Genomic DNA, 17,788 nt, shown 5'->3' on the forward strand with positions numbered 1-17,788 from the left:
AAGAGGGCGAGTTCCTTGCATCTCTAGATGTTCAAGACGCTTACTTGCACATTCCCATCCTACCGTCTCATCAGCGCTTCCTCCGCTTCGCGGTCCAGGGGCACCATTTTCAGTTTGTCGCCCTACCCTTCGGGCTGGCCACCGCTCCTCGGGTGTTCACCAAGGTCATGGCAGCTGCCGTGGCCATTCTCCATGCTCGAGGCATAGTGGTGTTGCCCTACTTGGACGACATTCTCATAAAGGGCTCCTCTTTTCGATCCTGCTCAGAAGCAGTAGACGTCACCATAAATACCTTTTTGCGCCTGGGTTGGAAAATCAACTTCAAAAAATCTTCCCTAGTCCCGGCTCAAACCATATCCTACCTGGGAATGATCCTAGACTCCTCTCAGAGTCTAGTACTCCTACCTCCGGAAAAGGTTTCCACTCTACAGAGGGAAGTCCGAAAGCTTATCCAACCTCGCCCTCACTCCCTACGCTTCTCCATGAGGGTACTCGGCAGGATGGTGGCGGCGATGGAGGCAGTGCCTTTTGCAGTTTTTCACCTCCGTCCCCTTCAGCATGCCCTTCTAGCAGTATGGGACAGGAATCCCGCCTCGCTCGACCGCCGTCTCCTGCTCTCTCGCCCAGTCAGGCAGTCTCTCAGGTGGTGGACCAAGAGGTCCTCCCTGACTCGGGGGAAGTCTTTCCTTCCGGTGCACTGGCTGGTTGTCACAACGGACGCCAGTCTCTTCGGCTGGGGTGCAGTGTTCCAACGCCACTCGACTCAGGGTCGCTGGTCCCTGCAGGAGTCCCAGCTGCCCATCAACATCTTAGAGATTCGGGCAATCAGACTGGCTCTCCGCCAGTTTCATCCGTTCCTTTCCGGCCGCGCGGTCAGAGTCCAGTCCGACAACGCCACTGCGGTAGCCTACATCAACCGCCAAGGGGGCACTCGCAGCAAAGCGGCCATGGCCGAGGTAACGCTCATTCTCCGCTGGGCAGAGACCAACCACTCCATACTCTCAGCAGTTTACATCCCAGGCGTGGAAAACTGGGAAGCGGACTTTCTCAGTCGCCACAGTCTCGATCCCGGAGAGTGGTCTCTCCATCCCGCAATCTTTCACCAGATATGTTATCGATGGGGGACTCCGGACGTGGATCTAATGGCATCTCGCCTCAATTGCCAGGTTCCCGTCTTCGTGGCCAGGTCTCACGACCCCTCAGCCCTCGGAGCCGACGCTCTCGTTCTCTCATGGCAGGGTTTCAGACTCCCATACATCTTTCCTCCAATTCCCCTTCTGGCGAAGGTGATCAGGAAGATCAAGGCAGAACGGATTCCAGTAATTCTCATCGCTCTGGACTGGCCACGCAGGACATGGTACGCAGAGATGGTACAATTGGTCTCCGACGTACCTTGGAGGCTGCCGAGCCGCGCAGACCTCCTGTCTCAAGGGCCCATTTACCACCCGAACTCAGAGGCCCTGTGTTTAACGGCGTGGCCGTTGAGTCCTGGGTACTGAGGCAGAAGGGGCTGCCCCAGACTGTTATATCTACCATGCTCCGCGCACGCAAGCCTTCTTCCATGCGCATCTACCACCGCGCCTGGAAGGCATACTTTGCCTGGTGCAGGGATCGGAGACGTTCTCCCCTCCGTTTTTCTATTCCTCACATTTTGGAATTCCTTCAATCAGGCGTAGACTTGGGCCTTGCCCTCAGCTCTCTTAAGGGCCAAATTTCTGCTCTCTCGGTTCTTTTCCAGAGAAGGATTGCAAACAGACTGCAAGTCAAAACCTTTATCCAAGGAGTTTCTCATATGGTTCCGCCTTACAAAATGCCCTTGGAACCATGGGACCTGAATCTGATCCTCTGTGCTCTTCAAGAGCCCCCTTTGAGCCCTTGCATGAGGTGTCCTTGCTGTTCTTGTCATGGAAGGTTGCCTTCCTCGTGGCTGTCACGTCTATTAGACGTGTCTCTGAGCTGGCAGCTCTGTCGTGTCAACCGCCTTTCCTCGTTTTCCACCAGGACAAGGTAGTTCTGCGGACATGTCTGACTTTTCTTCCGAAGGTCGTTTCTTCCTTCCATCTTAATGAAGAAATTGTCCTTCCCTCACTGTGCCCCGCCCCTTCCCACCGCACGGAAAGGGCTCTCCACACTCTGGACTTAGTGAGGGGTCTCAAACGTTACGTCTCCAGAACGGCGTCTCTCCGTAGGTCAGATGCCTTGTTCGTTCTTCCGGAGGGGCCACGGAAGGGACTGCCCGCTTCCAAGGCCTCCATTGCCAAGTGGATTCGTTCCGCCATCCAAGAGTCCTACCGTGTCAAGGGTCACGCCGCACCTCCGGGGATCAAGGCTCATTCTACCCGGTCAGTCGGCGCGTCCTGGGCCATCCGGCACCAGGCATCGGCTGCACAGGTCTGCAAGGCTGCTACATGGTCCAGCTTGCATACATTCACGAAGCACTACCATGTGCACTCTCAGGCCTCGGCAGACGCGTCCGTCGGTAGGCGAATCCTACAAGCGGCAGTGTCTCATCTGTAGCTCGTAGGCACGCACAGCATTTATAACTTCTTGTTACCCTCCCAGGGACTGCTTTGGGACGTCCCATTCGTCCTGTGTCCCCCAATGATACGTAGGAGAAAAGGAGATTTTTGTGTACTCACCGTAAAATCTTTTTCTCCGAGTCAATCATTGGGGGACACCGCACCCTCCCTGTTAGCCTAGTTGGCTCGGTTATTCTCTTCAGTCCGTGTTTTGACTATAACATGTTTACTGTTTTTAACTGGTTTACTCCTACTGCTTTGTTACCGAACTGGCTCTGGATTGTCCAGCCCGTGGGTGTATACTGCAGGGGAGGAGTTAATCTTTTGTGTGTGTTTAACTTAGTGTCCTCCTAGTGGCAGCAGCATAACACCCATTCGTCCTGTGTCCCCCAATGATTGACTCGGAGAAAAAGATTTTACGGTGAGTACACAAAAATCTCCTTATATTTTTTTTTTTCTTGTTCTACTGAATCAATCGCAAACTGATTCTAAACTGACATGTGAACAGAGTCTAATCCGCAATTCTACTATGTGTTTTAAATTTTGAGAAGTGCCCAAGCTTTTAAGGATGGTCGATGCCACAGTTTATTTTGTGGGTTGCTTTTGCTATAACAGTGAGTTACATTTTGTTTTTTCCATTCTCAGATTACAGATATAAAAAAGATGAACTTTTCAAACGGATTAAAGTTACTACCTTCGCTCAACTGGTGAGAGATAATAGCCGTGATTGTACATTGTATACTTTGTGAATATTTTGCATCTTATGTCTGAACTTGTATAATAGTAGAGTAACTAAGCTCTATTTGTTTTCATTATTGTGTGCATCATGGAAATTTATGAAAGTTTTTGATTGACATAAAACCAGCAAAATTAATGAACATGTTGCGTTTTTTTCGCGGAAAAAAAACGCATTATGTGCACAAAAATTGCTGATTTCATTCTAAATGATGGGATGCTTAATGTATACTGTGTTTTTTGCGGTTTTATTGCGTTTTTATAGCGAAAAAAATGCAAAAAGTCAGCAACGTGTGCACACAGCCTTATTGTTTTAAAGGAGTGATCCGGGACTTTTATTATTTTTTTTCTGAGGCTAAGGCCCTTTTCACACTTCATTTTTTTGCTATCAGTCGCAATCCGTAGAATTTTTAAAAAAACCCGAATCCGGTGACTGATGCCGCCAGACCCGTTTTTTTCTCATAAACTTGTATTTGCGACGGATTGAGACGGATGGCCTCACGTTTCATCCATCGTTCGCCGGATCCGTCGAAAATTGTTTGTCTGGCGGCCGGAGACAACGAACAAAGTAACATTTTTTGTGTACGTCAAAAAAACGGACAGCGACGAATCCGTCACCGTCCGTCATTTGCTCGAATGGAAGCCTATATGCGCCGGATCCATCAAATGACTGAATCCGGCAACGGATTCCGTTTTTTTTTTTTAACTGAACATGCTCCGATTTATTTAGCCAGATCCGCTAGTCGGTCCATCGAAAAACCAAATCCGTCACATCAGTTTTTCACAATCTGCGACGGATTTGTCGATCTGTCGATCTGTCGAGCCAACGGATTGTGACTGACAGCAAAAAACTGATGTGTGAAAGGGGCCTAAGAACTTAGAGGCAGGTATTTAGTTAGCAACTACGTTCTTGTTCTGCCTCGTAACGATCAGGCAGTGACTCTCCTGCTGCTTTTTGCCTGACATCAAAGAAGAGCGCCTTCTCTTCTGGTCTGCTCTGTCGACGGAACGTCGGGGGCCAATATCATGCTGATTCACAGCCAGCTCCCTTCTGTGTTAGGCTCCTTTGCAGGTCCTGGTGATTCCTGCACAGGGAAAACCAATTCTGGTGAGATCTATGGTCCGTGTCCATGTGCCTTTCGTGTGTCCGTATGTGACATCCATATATCCATTTGCTGTCTGTGTGAGACGTATCGGTGCCTGGGAACAAGCGGCACTGGGAACTCCACTGCCAGGGCTGTGGAGTCGGTAAGCCAAACCTCTGAGTCCTCAATTTCCATGACACCGAATCCAGCTCCACCAAAATGGGCTCCGACTCCAACTCAGCAGCCCTGCTTTTAAGCTAGTACAGCCATTACTCAACTAGGGAATGATGCAACAAGTTTTTCACTTGGGGATTTGGGGATCTTCTGTCATTCTTCCTTGCAGATCCTCTCCAGGTCCGTCAGGTTGGATGGTGAACGTTGGTGGACAGCCATTTTCAGGTCTCTCCAGAGATGCTCAATTGGGTTTAGGTCAGGGCTCTGGCTGGGCCAGTCACGACTGGCCACAGAGTTGTTCCTTTGTTATTTTAGCTGGGTGCTTAGGGTCATTATCTTGTTGGAAGGTGAACCTTCGGCCATGTCTGAGGTCCAGAGCACTCTGGAAGAGGTTTTCATCCAGGATCTCTCTGTACTTGGCCACATTCATGTTTCCTTCAATAATAACTAGTCGTCCTGTCCCTGCAGCTGAAAAACACCCCCATAGCATGATGCTGCCACCACCACGTTTCACTGTTGGGATTGTGTTGGGCAGGTGATGAGCCGTGCCTGGTTTTCTCCACACATACCGCTTAGAATTATCACCAAAAAGGTCTATCTTCGTCTCATCAGACCAGAGAATCTTTTTTCTCAGTCTGGGAGTCCTTCATGTGTTTTTTAGCAAACTCTATGCGGGCATTCATATGTCTTGCACTGAGGAGAGGCTATAAAGGCCCGACTGGTGGAGGGCTGCAGTGATAGCTGACTTTGTGGAACTTTCTCCCATCTCCCTACTGCATCTCTGGAGCTCAGCCACAGTGATCTTGGGGTTCTTCTTTACCTCTCTCACCAAGGCTCTTCTCATATTGGTTGCTCAGTTTGGCTGGACAACCAGGTCTAGGAAGACTTCTGGTGCACCCAAACTTCTTCCATTTTAAGGATTATGTAGGCCACTCTGCTCTTAGGAGCCTTGAGTACTGCAGAAGTTCTTTTGTAACCTTGGCCAGATCTGTGCTTTACCACAATTCTGTCTCTGAGCTCCTTGGCCAGTTCCTTTGACCTTATGATTCTCATTTGGTCTGACATGCACTGTGAGCTGTGAGGTCTTATATAGACAGGTGTGGGCCTTTCCAAATCAAGTCCTATCAGTTTACCGTATTTTTCGGACTATAAGACGCACCGGACTATAAGGCGCACCCAGGTTTTAGAGGTGGAAAATAGGGGAAAAAAATATTTGCAGCAAAAAAATGTGGTAATATATTTAATAACCTAAATAACACACTATTATATGTGGTGTTATTACATATAATAGTATGTTATTATGTTGGAAGCTGCGGGACCAGTGTGGTGGCTGTGAAGTACTATATGAAGATGCTGGAGGGTGAGTATAAGAATGGGGGCACAGGGCTGATATTAAAAGCACCACTCCAGCACTGCAAAATAACACTGGAGTGCCGCTTTAAAATCCCATGGGAGAACTATAACTCCCAGCATGTCCTGCAGATCCTATGACATGCTGGGAGTTATAGTTCAGCACAGGAGTGGCAGAGTGCTTTATTGTGTATTGGAAAGACTAACCTCTTAATTGTGGCAGCCAGCCTGTAGTGAGGTAAAAGCATCCCATGACTGTACACAGAGCCCTCCCTCTTGTTGCCTCTCCACAGCACAGGTTTTGAGGAAGCCTGCAGATTCTAGTGGAGAGCCTGAAGGACCTGTGATGATGTCAAGAAGAGTGAGGGCTCTGAGCTGCCATGTGATGCTCCAGCCCGCCCACTCCTGACATCACACAGGTCCTGTTTGTGCACAGCACTCGGCATCCAGGCATGGCAGGCAGGTATGCAGCGATCTCCTCTCCGCTCTGGCCCCTGCTGCTGCTGCCGCCTCCTCCCCAGGACACACAAATCTCCCTAGCTGCTGCAGCAATCAGCGCTGAAGAAGCCATGCGTGGCTCACCGCTCAGCTGATCGGTGGGCGGGGAGCCGCTAATGAATATTCACTGCACTTAATCATCGGGACCACATGGTTTTCCCAGGGCTGATTCCGGGCAGAGGGGACATCCTGAAGTGGGATAACAGTGCGATCCCACTCACTGCTGCCCCCCTCCCCACATGCTACATCCGTACCATAAGACGCACCCACACTTTCCTCCCAAATTAGGAGGAAAAAAAGTACGTCTTATGGTCGGAAAAATACGGTAATTAAACACAGCTGGACTCCAATGAAGGAGTAGAACCATCTCAAGGAGGATCACAAGGAAATGGACAGCATGTGACTTAAATATGAGTGTCTGAGCAAAGTGTCTGAATACTTATGACCATGTGATATTTCAGTTTTTCTTTTTTAATAATTTGCAAAAAATTCTACATTTCTTTTTGTTTTCAGTCAAGATGGGGTGCAGAGTGTACATTAATGAGAAAAAAATTAACTTTTTTGAATTTACTAAATAGCTGCAATGAAACAGAGGGAAAAATTTAAAGGGGTATGAATATTTTCCGTACCCACTGTACTTTGGGACAAGAACACTCCTTAAGTGGTATTTCCTCAGCACACACAATCTACCTATACTGCAATTTACATGCACATGGAGTATGCATGTTGCGCAACAATAGGAAAAACCTGCAGAAACTAGGGGTTTGGGGCCAATTTCATCACTTTTTCTGTTAAAAAAAAAAAAAAAAAGCAGCTGAATCACTTATTGAAGTTCATTACAAACTTTCAAAATTTCTAAGCTTGCAATAATGATGAAAAATAAAATGTGAAAGTTTTGTTACAGTTTAAAGAAGTTGACCATTTTATCTCAGTTTTAACAAATGTGTTGGGAACATGATATTTGTGGCATGAACTAATGTAAAAGGAAAATTATCATCCAATTTAAAAACCCCTCACCTGGAAAAACTGTTTCCCAGTTGGAGGAGGGTGATGTACCGGTCTGATCTCCTGTTCCTCCACCAAATGCTATATTAAAGAGGTTGTCCACTATATGAGCATTGATATCTTATCCTTAGGATATGTCATCAATGTCGGATTGGTTGGGGTCTGACACCCAGCACCCCCGCTGATCAGCTGTTCTCTGTGTTGGCGGCCGAAAATGCTCACTTGTAGAGCTGGCCGTCTTCTGATAGTGGCCGTGGCTTGGTACCATCATCCGCTTCCTCTTCAAATCAAAAGCAGAAGACGGCCAGCTCTGTAATTGAGCACTTCTGGCCAGTGTCCGCCACCAAGAGTAGCTGATCGGCAGGGGTGTCGGACCCCAACAAACAGACATTGATGATCTACTAGGATAGGTCATCCTAAGGATAGGTCATTTATGCTAAAGTAGTGGACAACCTCTTTAAGAAGAGGAACGCAATGATGAAGGTGGCACCAACATGTGCAGGAGGAGAACCTGTAATACTTAGATTAGTAAGTGCTAGAAAATCATGACCCTGACATATTTGTTAAAGTAAGGGAAAAAGTGGCCAACCCCCTTTTAAGAGTCGGAATGTAAATCTAATACCTATGGTGTTGTAAGTACACCGTACATTTAAAGGGAGTTTACCAATGCAAAATGACATTGCAAAGTAAAAAAGAACATCTCCATTTATGTCCAAATAAAAATATCTTTAGTTGTAAAATCTTTGTGCTAGATAACAAAGCACCTTCTTAAAAGGGGGGTGTCTTATCTTATTAAATGGTACTCGTAAAAGCAAACAACTTTGCAACTTACCGTACCTCTTGCATAGGTTATCGGCCATTCCTGCAGTCTAGCATTGATGACTGAGCATGCTTTATGCTTACAAACTCTTTTAATAGAGCTTGTAAGTGCTGATCTAAAGCTGGCTACAGGCATGATTTGGCTAATTATTATCCCTAGCCTGCAAAGGGTATGTGCGCACGTCGCAAAACTGCGTTAAGTGATGAACATAATGCACAGCAATGTAAAAACGACTTGCTGTGCACCTGTTCAGTCTCTTGATACTTCTTTTAACCATTTCTGAATGTTAAAGCAGTTAAATGAAGTTCATTCATGGGGCATCGATTCAAAGCTGCCCGCTCTTTATAGATGAAAGTATAGGGAACCGCTTCAGAAAAAAGACCACCAGCTTTTTCCTGAAGTGGATTTGCCTAGGAATACCTTGGCGGTTCTGCCCGTGTCTTAAAAAAATGTTGTGTGCACATTACTTTGAGGGAATTCTGACCTGACTGGTTCCTAGTGGAGCACCATCATTTACATATTCGGGAGTATAGAAGCCTGTCTGAGAGAAAAAAAAAAAAAAAAAAAAGGAATTGTTTAAAAATGTTAGGCTGACCTTACGTGTAAGACTGTATATGACCACCTTGATTCTCTGGTAGGTACCGACCACTGCATACGCCCCCTAAATCGCTGATGGACTTGGCACTGAAAAGAACTATATATCACTGTGGACTAAAACTTGTTTTGTTCTTGGTTCCTCTTGGTTAACATTATCAAAAATATAGAAATGTAGTCTCTCGCCATAAAAAAATCGCACCCTACATAGTGTGCACACCTCTAGGCTACGCGGTAAGGTCAACTGGTAGAAGACCACTGTGTTGGCATGACTTTTGTTGCTCGTGCACATACGATAAATCGAGGTGTCTTGCGTTGCATGATTACTATACGTGATTGGTTTGTTAGATTCAAGTATATTATTGGATTTTATATACGGTAATATGCCAGGTTTAGATCAGGTAGGGTTACCTAGTCCGGGCTTTAACTGAAAAGCTAAATTAAAATAGGTGTCATGTCCTTATTGGATTCTAAAGAATCTGTGTCATGTGTTCAGGTCCTTCAAGTGGCATCTGTGTCAGATGGGAGCGAGCCGGCTGACATTACGAGCGAGGAGCTGCTGAGGCTGGAAGGTAATGAATATTTCACTGCTCTGTATTGAGTATCCGGCACCTGATTCTCTTCATGACAGATGTTAAGAATCCGACTCATTGTCCCCTAGTATTGTATTCTCGGCTTTCTTTTGTAGCTGTCGTTGCTAACTGCAATTTATAGCAATTTCACGCAGGAAATATTTATAAATATCCCTTCCCCCATGAAACCTTTCCGTGGCCCCTAAAGTCGCATACCTAATTACCTTTCTAAAAACCTATTACAATCCAGAGATATTTAGTCTGAAGGGAAATTTGTGGTTGTTGTGTTGCAGTTTTACAAAATATGGATTATATAAGGATCTTGAGTATTAAAATGAGTGCAGCCAAAATTGCAGAGCGTAGCAGCTCCCATTTACAGGTTTTCTAACTGACACTCCCAGAGTTCCTCCACTAATGATATTTATTATCTGGTGCCTATGAGAAATCTTTTTTTGCATATGTTTTAATATTAAAATATTTACAAAATAAAAATATATTTTTCAATATCACTGTTACTTAGGGAGTCATTCTGTCATGTCAGAAGTTGATACAGAACTTGCAACTGACCGGAGTAATGGAAAAGGAAGTCCCGACGATGTCCCTTTAAGTCCAGTCCAGTTAATTGACACCATAGGAGGAGGAGAATGCGTTAACTCTGCCAGATCCACGCTGCAGAGGTGAGTAATGGTTGTAGATTTCTGTGTGTTATACAGGGTGATAAACTCACTACTTTACCCAGAAAAATTGCTGTAAATTCTAAAAGAAACGATCGATCGTACTGAAACTTGGACTGCACATACTTTGGTTCATGAGAGGTGAAAGTGCAATGAACCACAGTGACGAGAAACCTCCTCATGCGGAGTGGTCTCGCTAACTGGTCGATCCTCTGGTCGTCTCTGCTACAAGATAGACTTCTTGCATGCATTTCTGCGTGTAGGTAGTTTACAGCGACATGTAAAAGCTTGTGCACCCCTGGTCACAATTACTGTTATTGTGAACAGTTAAAGGGGACCTGTCAGGTCCCCCAATCCAGCAGCATTCAGCAACGTGTGATTAGACTCCCTCCCTAACCAGCCCTGTATGGCATAATTCAGTGAATTAAATGCTTTAAAAACTCATTTATAACCTCTGCTTTTTCTCTGCTAATAAAGGCTCTGCCTAGTTGATGGGACATTAGTTTCCCAGTCAGCCCTCTTTCCATGTTTTCATGCCCTTATGGGCATGATAACATAATTTGCACAAGCCGGCCTCATCGCCAGCTCATGCAAATCTGCGCACTTGTGCTGCTCATTCCAGCAGCATCACTGCGTCTTCGAAGTCGGGTGTACACTTTTTAGGCTTCAGAGACGCGAACTGCACATGTTCAGAAGATGGCTTTCATGCATGCGCCGTGCTTGTCTCTGAAGCCTGTGTTTGCGTGGGTTTCCTCTGGGTTCTCCGGTTTTCTTCCACTCCAAAGACATACTGATGGGAAATCTAGCTTGTGAGCCCCATTGGGGACCGTGCCGATAATGTCTGTAAAGCGCTGCAGAATTAATGGCGTTATACAAGGAAAGCATAATTAATAAGGCTGTGTTTTCAATGGTGTTCTGTAATGACCATCATTGAATCTTCAACAGACTTTGCACCACCCGTGATTGTTACAGCTATGGCTACGTTCACATTTGCGTTGTTGTGTGTTGCGTCGGCGACGACGCAACGCACAACGCATGCAAAACGCATTGTTTTGTGACGCATGCGTCCTTTTTTTGCATGATTTTGGACGCAAAAAAAATGCAACTTGCTGCGTCCTCTGCGCCCTGACGCGTGCGCCCAAAAAGACGTGCATCACAAAACGCAACACAACGCATGTCCATGCGCCCCCATGTTAAATATAGGGGCGCATGACGCATGCGGCGACGCTGCAGCGCCCGACGCTACGGCGCACAACGCAGATGTGAACGTAGCCTAAGACCTGCCTCTAACAAACAACCATTACTTGCTGGATATGGGGAGGGCTAACCCTGTGAGCCGCTCCATACACCCCCCCCCTCCATAGAACATATATACGGTGGATGTCCGTAAGGGTATAACCCCTTTCCAATGTTGGGTGTAAGGGTGCGTTCACACAGGACTTATTTGCTGCTTTTTTTTGCTGCTTTTTTTATGCTAATTTTCAGCTGCTTTTTACAGTACCAGTAAAGCCTATGAGATTTCAGAAATCTCATGCACACACATTGGTTTTTTGTTTGATCAGTATTTTCTGCTTTGCTGCTTTTTTGGACATAGGGCATGTCACTTCTTTCAGCGTTTTTGCTGCGTTTTTGCAGCGTTTTTTCACCCATTGACTTGAATGGGTGATGAAAAAACGCTGAAAAAACGCATGTAGCATTATTTGCTGCGTTTTTTGTGCAGAAAATCATGGCCAGCAGGAAGGGATCTCACAGCCAAGAGCTTAGGGGTGTGGTTAGTGAGGTGTGAAGAGCCATTGTGAGCCATTGTGAGGTGTGAAGAGCCATTGTGAGGTGTCCTGATTGTGATCTATTGTGAGGGAGTTCCTGGTAGTAAGGTGTGAAGAGCCATTGTGAGGTGTGAAGAGCCATTGTGAGGTGTCCTAGCAGCTGAAAATTGGCATAAAAAAGCAGCAAAAATCTGCAGCAAAAATCTGCAGCAAAAAAGTCCTGTGTGAACGTACCCAAAAAACGCACCAAATACGCACCAAAATAACGCACCTAAATTAGCATAAAAAAAAGCAGCAAAAAAAAGCAGCAAAAAAGTCCTGTGTGAACGTACCCTAATAGTATGCCCACGTTGGAATCCCTCCGGCACCGAGCCCACATCTTTCCCAGCACATGTCAACTGTTTTGAACAGCTGACATGTGCCTCTAACAGCTGCGGGTGGAAGGGTGATCCACCCGTGGCTGTTAACCTTTTAAATACCGCTGTCAATCTCTGACAGCGGCATTTAACTTGCACTCACCGGAAGCGCAACAGAAATCCCGCCCATCGGTGACCCTGTCACGTAATCATGGGTCACCAAAAATGGAGACTCTACGAGTCTTGGAAAATGGTATATATATATATATGACATGTTTGGGGTCTATGAACGTGTAATGACCTGGAGAATCGTAATGGCGGGTCAGTTTAGTGAACATGGTAAAACAAGCAAAAACCCTGTGGAATTGCACTTTTTTTGCAATTTCACCGCACTTGGAATTTTTTTCCCGTTTTCCAGTACACAATATATTAAAAGCAATGGTGTTGTTCAAAAGTACAACTCGTCCTGCAAAAAATTAGCCCTCACATGGCCATTTTGACCAAAAAATAAAAAAAGTTATGTCTGTGGGAAGACGGGAGCAAAAAACTAAAACGCAAAAACAAAAATACCTCTGGCCATGAAGGGGTTAAGCTCATTCGAGCTAAAACATCACACAGGATCACAAAGGATTCATTTCACTGGATGTGCTACCTCATGCGCCATATATAATAGAATTATTCTTACCGTTAATTCGGTTTCTAGGAACCTTCCACGACGGCATATGGAGGTTGTCTCTTTGCCCTAATGGGGAACAGGAAACACAGAGGTTAAAAGGACCTCCCACCTCCCACTTGCCAGTGACTTACAACTGAGACCATTGCACTGGTTTTACCTTTAGAATCCCAGAACTAATCCAGGAATATATATCGGGTGGGAAATTAGTGCCGTCGTGGAAGGTTCCTAGAAACCGAATTAACGGTAAGAATAATTCTATTTTCTCTAGTCACCTTCCACGACGGCATATGGAGGAATACCAAATAATTTGGCACTAGGGAGGGACAACGGCCTGGAGTACTTTACGGCCGAAGGCTAAGTCCTTATTGGACAATACGTCTAGTCTGTAATGTTTAGAGAAGGTATGGAGTGAAGACCACGTTGCTGCCCTGCAAATCTGCTCCGGAGATGCGCCTGCTCTTTCTGTCCAGGAAACCGATGTAGATCTAGTTGAATGGGCTTTGATTCCTACTGGAGGCAATTTGTTTTGAGCTAGGTAGGCTTCCGTTATAGCTTTCTTGATCCATGTAGCGATGGTACTTTTGGCTACTTTTTTCCCTTTGTTTTGTCCTGAGAGATGGATAAATAGGTTATGATCAATTCTGAATGTACTGGTGTGGTCCAAGTATTGTAAAAGAATACGCCGAACATCCAAGGTGTTGAATCTTCTTTCTTCCAAGTTTGCTGGATTGTGGCAAAAGGTTGGTAGGAAAATCTCTTGAGAACGATGGAAGTCAGAGATAACCTTCGGAAGAAAGGACGGATCAGGACGAAGCACAATTGAATCATCTCTTACCAGGAGATAAGGTTCTCGTGTAGACAAGGCCTGTAATTCACCAATCCTTCTGGCTGAAGTAATGGCTACCAAGAACACGGCTTTATAGGCTAGGTTTTGTGGAGAACAAGAAGATAGTGGTTCAAAGGGTGGACCTGTCAGACCTTGGAGAACTACGTTGAGGTCCCACTGGGGAACTATGACCTGTTTTCTAGGATTCATTCTAGTAGCTGATGTCATGAACCTTTTAATCCAGCGATGACTCGCTAAATCTTGATCAAAGACCGAGCTAAGTGCAGAGACCTGGACCTTGAGGGTACTGGGCCTGAGACCTATTTCCAAGCCTTTTTGTAAAAAATCCAATATGATGGGAATATTAGGCTTGAGGGGGTCTGGAAGGTTAGGCAGACAGAATGAAGAAAACTTTTTCCAGATCTTATTGTAGATGGCGTTGGTCACCGGTTTTCTCGATTTTTGTAGGGTAGCTATGACCGGAATTGATAGTCCTTTAGCCCTTAAAACCTGGGTTTCAGCAACCACGCCGCCAAGCTCCACTTCTGAGGGTCTGGGTGGAGAATGGGACCCTGAGAAAGAAGATTGTGCTTTATCGGCAACATTACTGGACCATCCACTTGTAGTTGAATAATTAGGTTGAACCAACTCCTTTTGGGCCACAATGGAGCTATCAGGATAGTTGGAGTCCTTTCTAGGCGTATCTTTCGTAGAACCTTGGCAAGGATTGGAATTGGTGGAAAAGCATAAGCTAGATGAAACGGCCAATCTTGGGTTAAAGCATCCAACCCCCTGGGATTGTCTCTTGGGTTCAAGGAAAAGAATGTTTCGACCTTTGCGTTCTGGTGAGAGGCAAAGAGGTCGACGTCTGGATGACCCCATCTGTGTACCAACATGTTGAATGTTTGAGGATCCAGGCTCCACTCGCCAGGATGGATTTTCTGGCGGCTTAGATAGTCTGCCTGAACATTTGTAGTTCCCTTGAGGTGGATTGCCGACAGGGATAGTAGGTGCTTTTCGGCCCAAGAAAAGATTCGAGCTGAGATCTTTATTAGACTGAGGGTTCTTGTACTGCCCTGGTGCCTGATATGGGCCACCGTGGTCATGTTGTCCGAGTATATCTGTACATGTTGACCCGAAATCTGATGACTTGCCGCTAGTAGGGTCTCTTCCACAGCTTTGAGCTCCCTGAAATTTGATGATTTCTCGGAAATCGATTGGTTCCACTGACCCTGATAGGGGACATGGTCTACTATGGCTCCCCAGCCCCTCTTGCTGGCATCTGTCTTGATGGTGGTTAGAGGGGACTGAATCCAGCATACTCCTTTCAGAAGGTTCCTGGGCTTCATCCACCATGTTAAAGAGGCTTTCACTCTGCCCGGAGTGTGGATCCTCTTGGTAAGAGTGCCAGGTCGACCATCCCAATTGTCTAGGATGTGGGCTTGGAGAGTCCTTGAGTGAGCTTGAGCCCAAGCCACCGACTGTATGCAGGCTGTCATGGAGCCCAACAGCGACATTCCCTCTCGCAGAGTAGGGGACCTCATCTCTTTGAACTTCCTGATTTTTGTTAGTAGGGGAAGTCTGTGATTGTCCGGGAGGAAGGACATTTGTCTTGCTGAGTCCAGCATTACTCCCAGAAATCTCCTGGTTTTTGCACGTTGAAGCTGAGATTTTTGTAGGTTCGGAATCCAACCTAGGGATCTCAGAATGTCTAGGGTGGTAGACACATGGGATATCAGGGTTATCTCGGTGGAAGCTACTATCAGAAGATCGTCCAGATAGGGCACTATACAGACACCTTGTTTTCGGATGAATGACACTACTTCTGCCATCACCTTGGAGAACACCCTCGGTGCTGATGAAATGCCGAAGGGAAGGACTCCAAACTGATAGTGCTCCACCCGATGATTCCCCTGTATCGCAAACCTGAGATATTTTTTGTGTCTCGGGTGAATAGGGATGTGGAAATACGCATCCTTGAGATCGATGGTAGCCATAAAAGAGTGACGTTCTATCAGAGGAATCGCAGATCTTACGGACTCCATCTTGAACTTGCGATATTTTACGTGCTGGTTCAGACCCTTTAAGTTTATAATAATCCGGACGTCTCCCGAAGGTTTGGGGACCAGGAAGAGTCGGGAGTAGTGTCCTTTTCCCCATTCTGATTGTGGGACTGGGGAAATTACATTTGATCTGATAAGGTTTTTGAGACCTAAGGACAGTAGGCTGCGATCCCTTGATGATGGAAGGGAAGTGACTTTTAGACCCTGAGGTGGGGGAGAAATTAACTCTATTAACAGGCCCTCCTTGATGACATTGAGAACCCAGTGGGAGCTGGTGATATCCTCCCACTGATCCACATATTTCGAGAGTCTTCCCCCCACCGGGTCGGAGTCATTGTTTGTCCTGCTGGGACTGTTGCTGCTGCTGCTGTTGCGGGACGAAAATATTTTTTCCCCCTACCCTTTGCATAGCTCCACCTGCCGGTTTTTCCTTTGCCTCTTGCTTGAGAGGGCTGAGGTTGTGGGCCACGAAAAAAACGTTTCCTAGGCTGCTTTTGCTCAGGGAGCGCCTTCTTTTTGTCGGTGGCTTTATCGAGAATATCGTCTAGGGCAGGACCAAAGACGTAGTCTCCTTTAAAGGGTATGGTGCAGAGTTTAGATTTAGAGGTGATATCCCCACTCCATAGCTTAAGCCAGAGGGCTCTTCTGGCAGAGTTGGAAAGTACCAGGGATCTGGCGGCGACTCTTACAGATTCCAGAGAAGCGTCCGCCAAATACCCTGTAGCTTTATGCAGAATGGGTAGGGAATCCAATATCTCGCCTCTTGAGGTACCTTGAGATATGTGATTCTCTAATTTCTCGAGCCAGCAGGAGAGGGCTCTTGCCACACAGGTGGAGGCGACGTTAGCCTTAAGGATAGCTGCAGAAGTTTCCCATGATTTTCTGAGGAGACTTTCGGTTTTCCTATCCATGGGATCCTTCAATTGAGAAGAATCCTCAAAGGGGAGTGCAGTTCTTTTGGCGACTCTAGCCACCTGCACATCGACCTTGGGAATATCTAATTTAAGGTCATCCTCAAGCGGAAATCTATGCTTCATTTCTGAAGGAGTACTGAGACGCCTCTCAGGTAGTTCCCATTCCTGATTAATCATATTGATAATGTTGGCATGAACTGGGAAGCCCACTCTCTTCTCCGATGAAAGACCACCGAACATCTGATCCTGTATGGACTGCGGTACAGGTTCCTCTTCTAGTCCCATGGTATTACGGACGGCAGAGACTAAATCCTCAATATAGTCTGAGGAAAAAAGGTACTTCCTGACCTCAGCTTTGGGTGATACTGGATCCTCCCAGCCAACAGATGAGGCATGAGAGAGATCCGAATCAGAGTCAGATTCCACAACCTGAATCTTCCTCTTCTTAGCCGGGGAATGAGGTTGTGGCCGCGGAGATGGAGGTGGGGGTGGAGGTGTAAAGGCTGCCAGAGAAGATTGTACCTCCTGTTTTACTAGTGAGCGAATCTCATCCAATAGTGATGGCTGCTCAGCTCTTATTATTCTGTCAGTACATGACTGACAGAGTTTCTTGTCCCAGTTAGGAGGACATTTAGTGGAACAGATAGGGCACTTTTTCCTATAGGCACCTTTAGGGGCAGGTTTTTCTCCCTGAAATATATAAAGGGAGAGAGGGGTGAGGACTTCTAACCCCTGCTACACTCCTCCCGGATCCCATCCCTGCAACACTCACAGAGGCAGGGGTGGCGCTGGGCTCCGCAGATACGGGGCATGAAGAACCATCCATACTGAAGGAGATAGCCTTACCTCAGTGGTGGTTCAGCAGGCTTTTATGGACGCCGTCCTAGCACCTGCTCCAGCGATTAATCCCCCTCCCCCTCCAGGATCCAGGTGAGGGAGCTGAGCGGTCCGACACGCCGGCCGGCGAAACCCGGACGTACCGGCTTCAGGGTGTATAAAGAAACCGGAAGTGACGCGCGCGAGCCTGCCGACGTCACTTCCGGAATGCCGAGCCGACAGCATGGAGGAGGAGGACGCCGGGCAGCTCCAGGAGGAGCCCGGTTAGGGAACCCAGGCCTGCTTTGCCCTCGTGGGGGCGCGGGAAGGCCGGGAGGGGGTCCC

At 46.7% G+C, this 17,788-nt stretch overlaps 1 protein-coding gene across 1 annotated transcript in view; it reads left to right on the top strand.

Annotated features, from left to right (window-relative positions):
* The window catches only part of CEP41 (centrosomal protein 41), an 80,076-nt gene that overhangs the window by 28,605 nt on the left and 33,683 nt on the right, over positions 1 to 17,788 (top strand). Inside the window, exons 4-6 of the mRNA XM_077264437.1 lie at positions 3,165 to 3,226; positions 9,277 to 9,352; positions 9,873 to 10,029. Coding sequence (XP_077120552.1) covers positions 3,165 to 3,226; positions 9,277 to 9,352; positions 9,873 to 10,029 — 295 coding nt within the window. The remainder of the gene's footprint in view (positions 1 to 3,164; positions 3,227 to 9,276; positions 9,353 to 9,872; positions 10,030 to 17,788) is intronic.

The sequence above is a fragment of the Ranitomeya variabilis genome, chromosome 5, assembly GCF_051348905.1.
Source record: "Ranitomeya variabilis isolate aRanVar5 chromosome 5, aRanVar5.hap1, whole genome shotgun sequence".
Lineage (NCBI taxonomy): Eukaryota > Metazoa > Chordata > Amphibia > Anura > Dendrobatidae > Ranitomeya > Ranitomeya variabilis.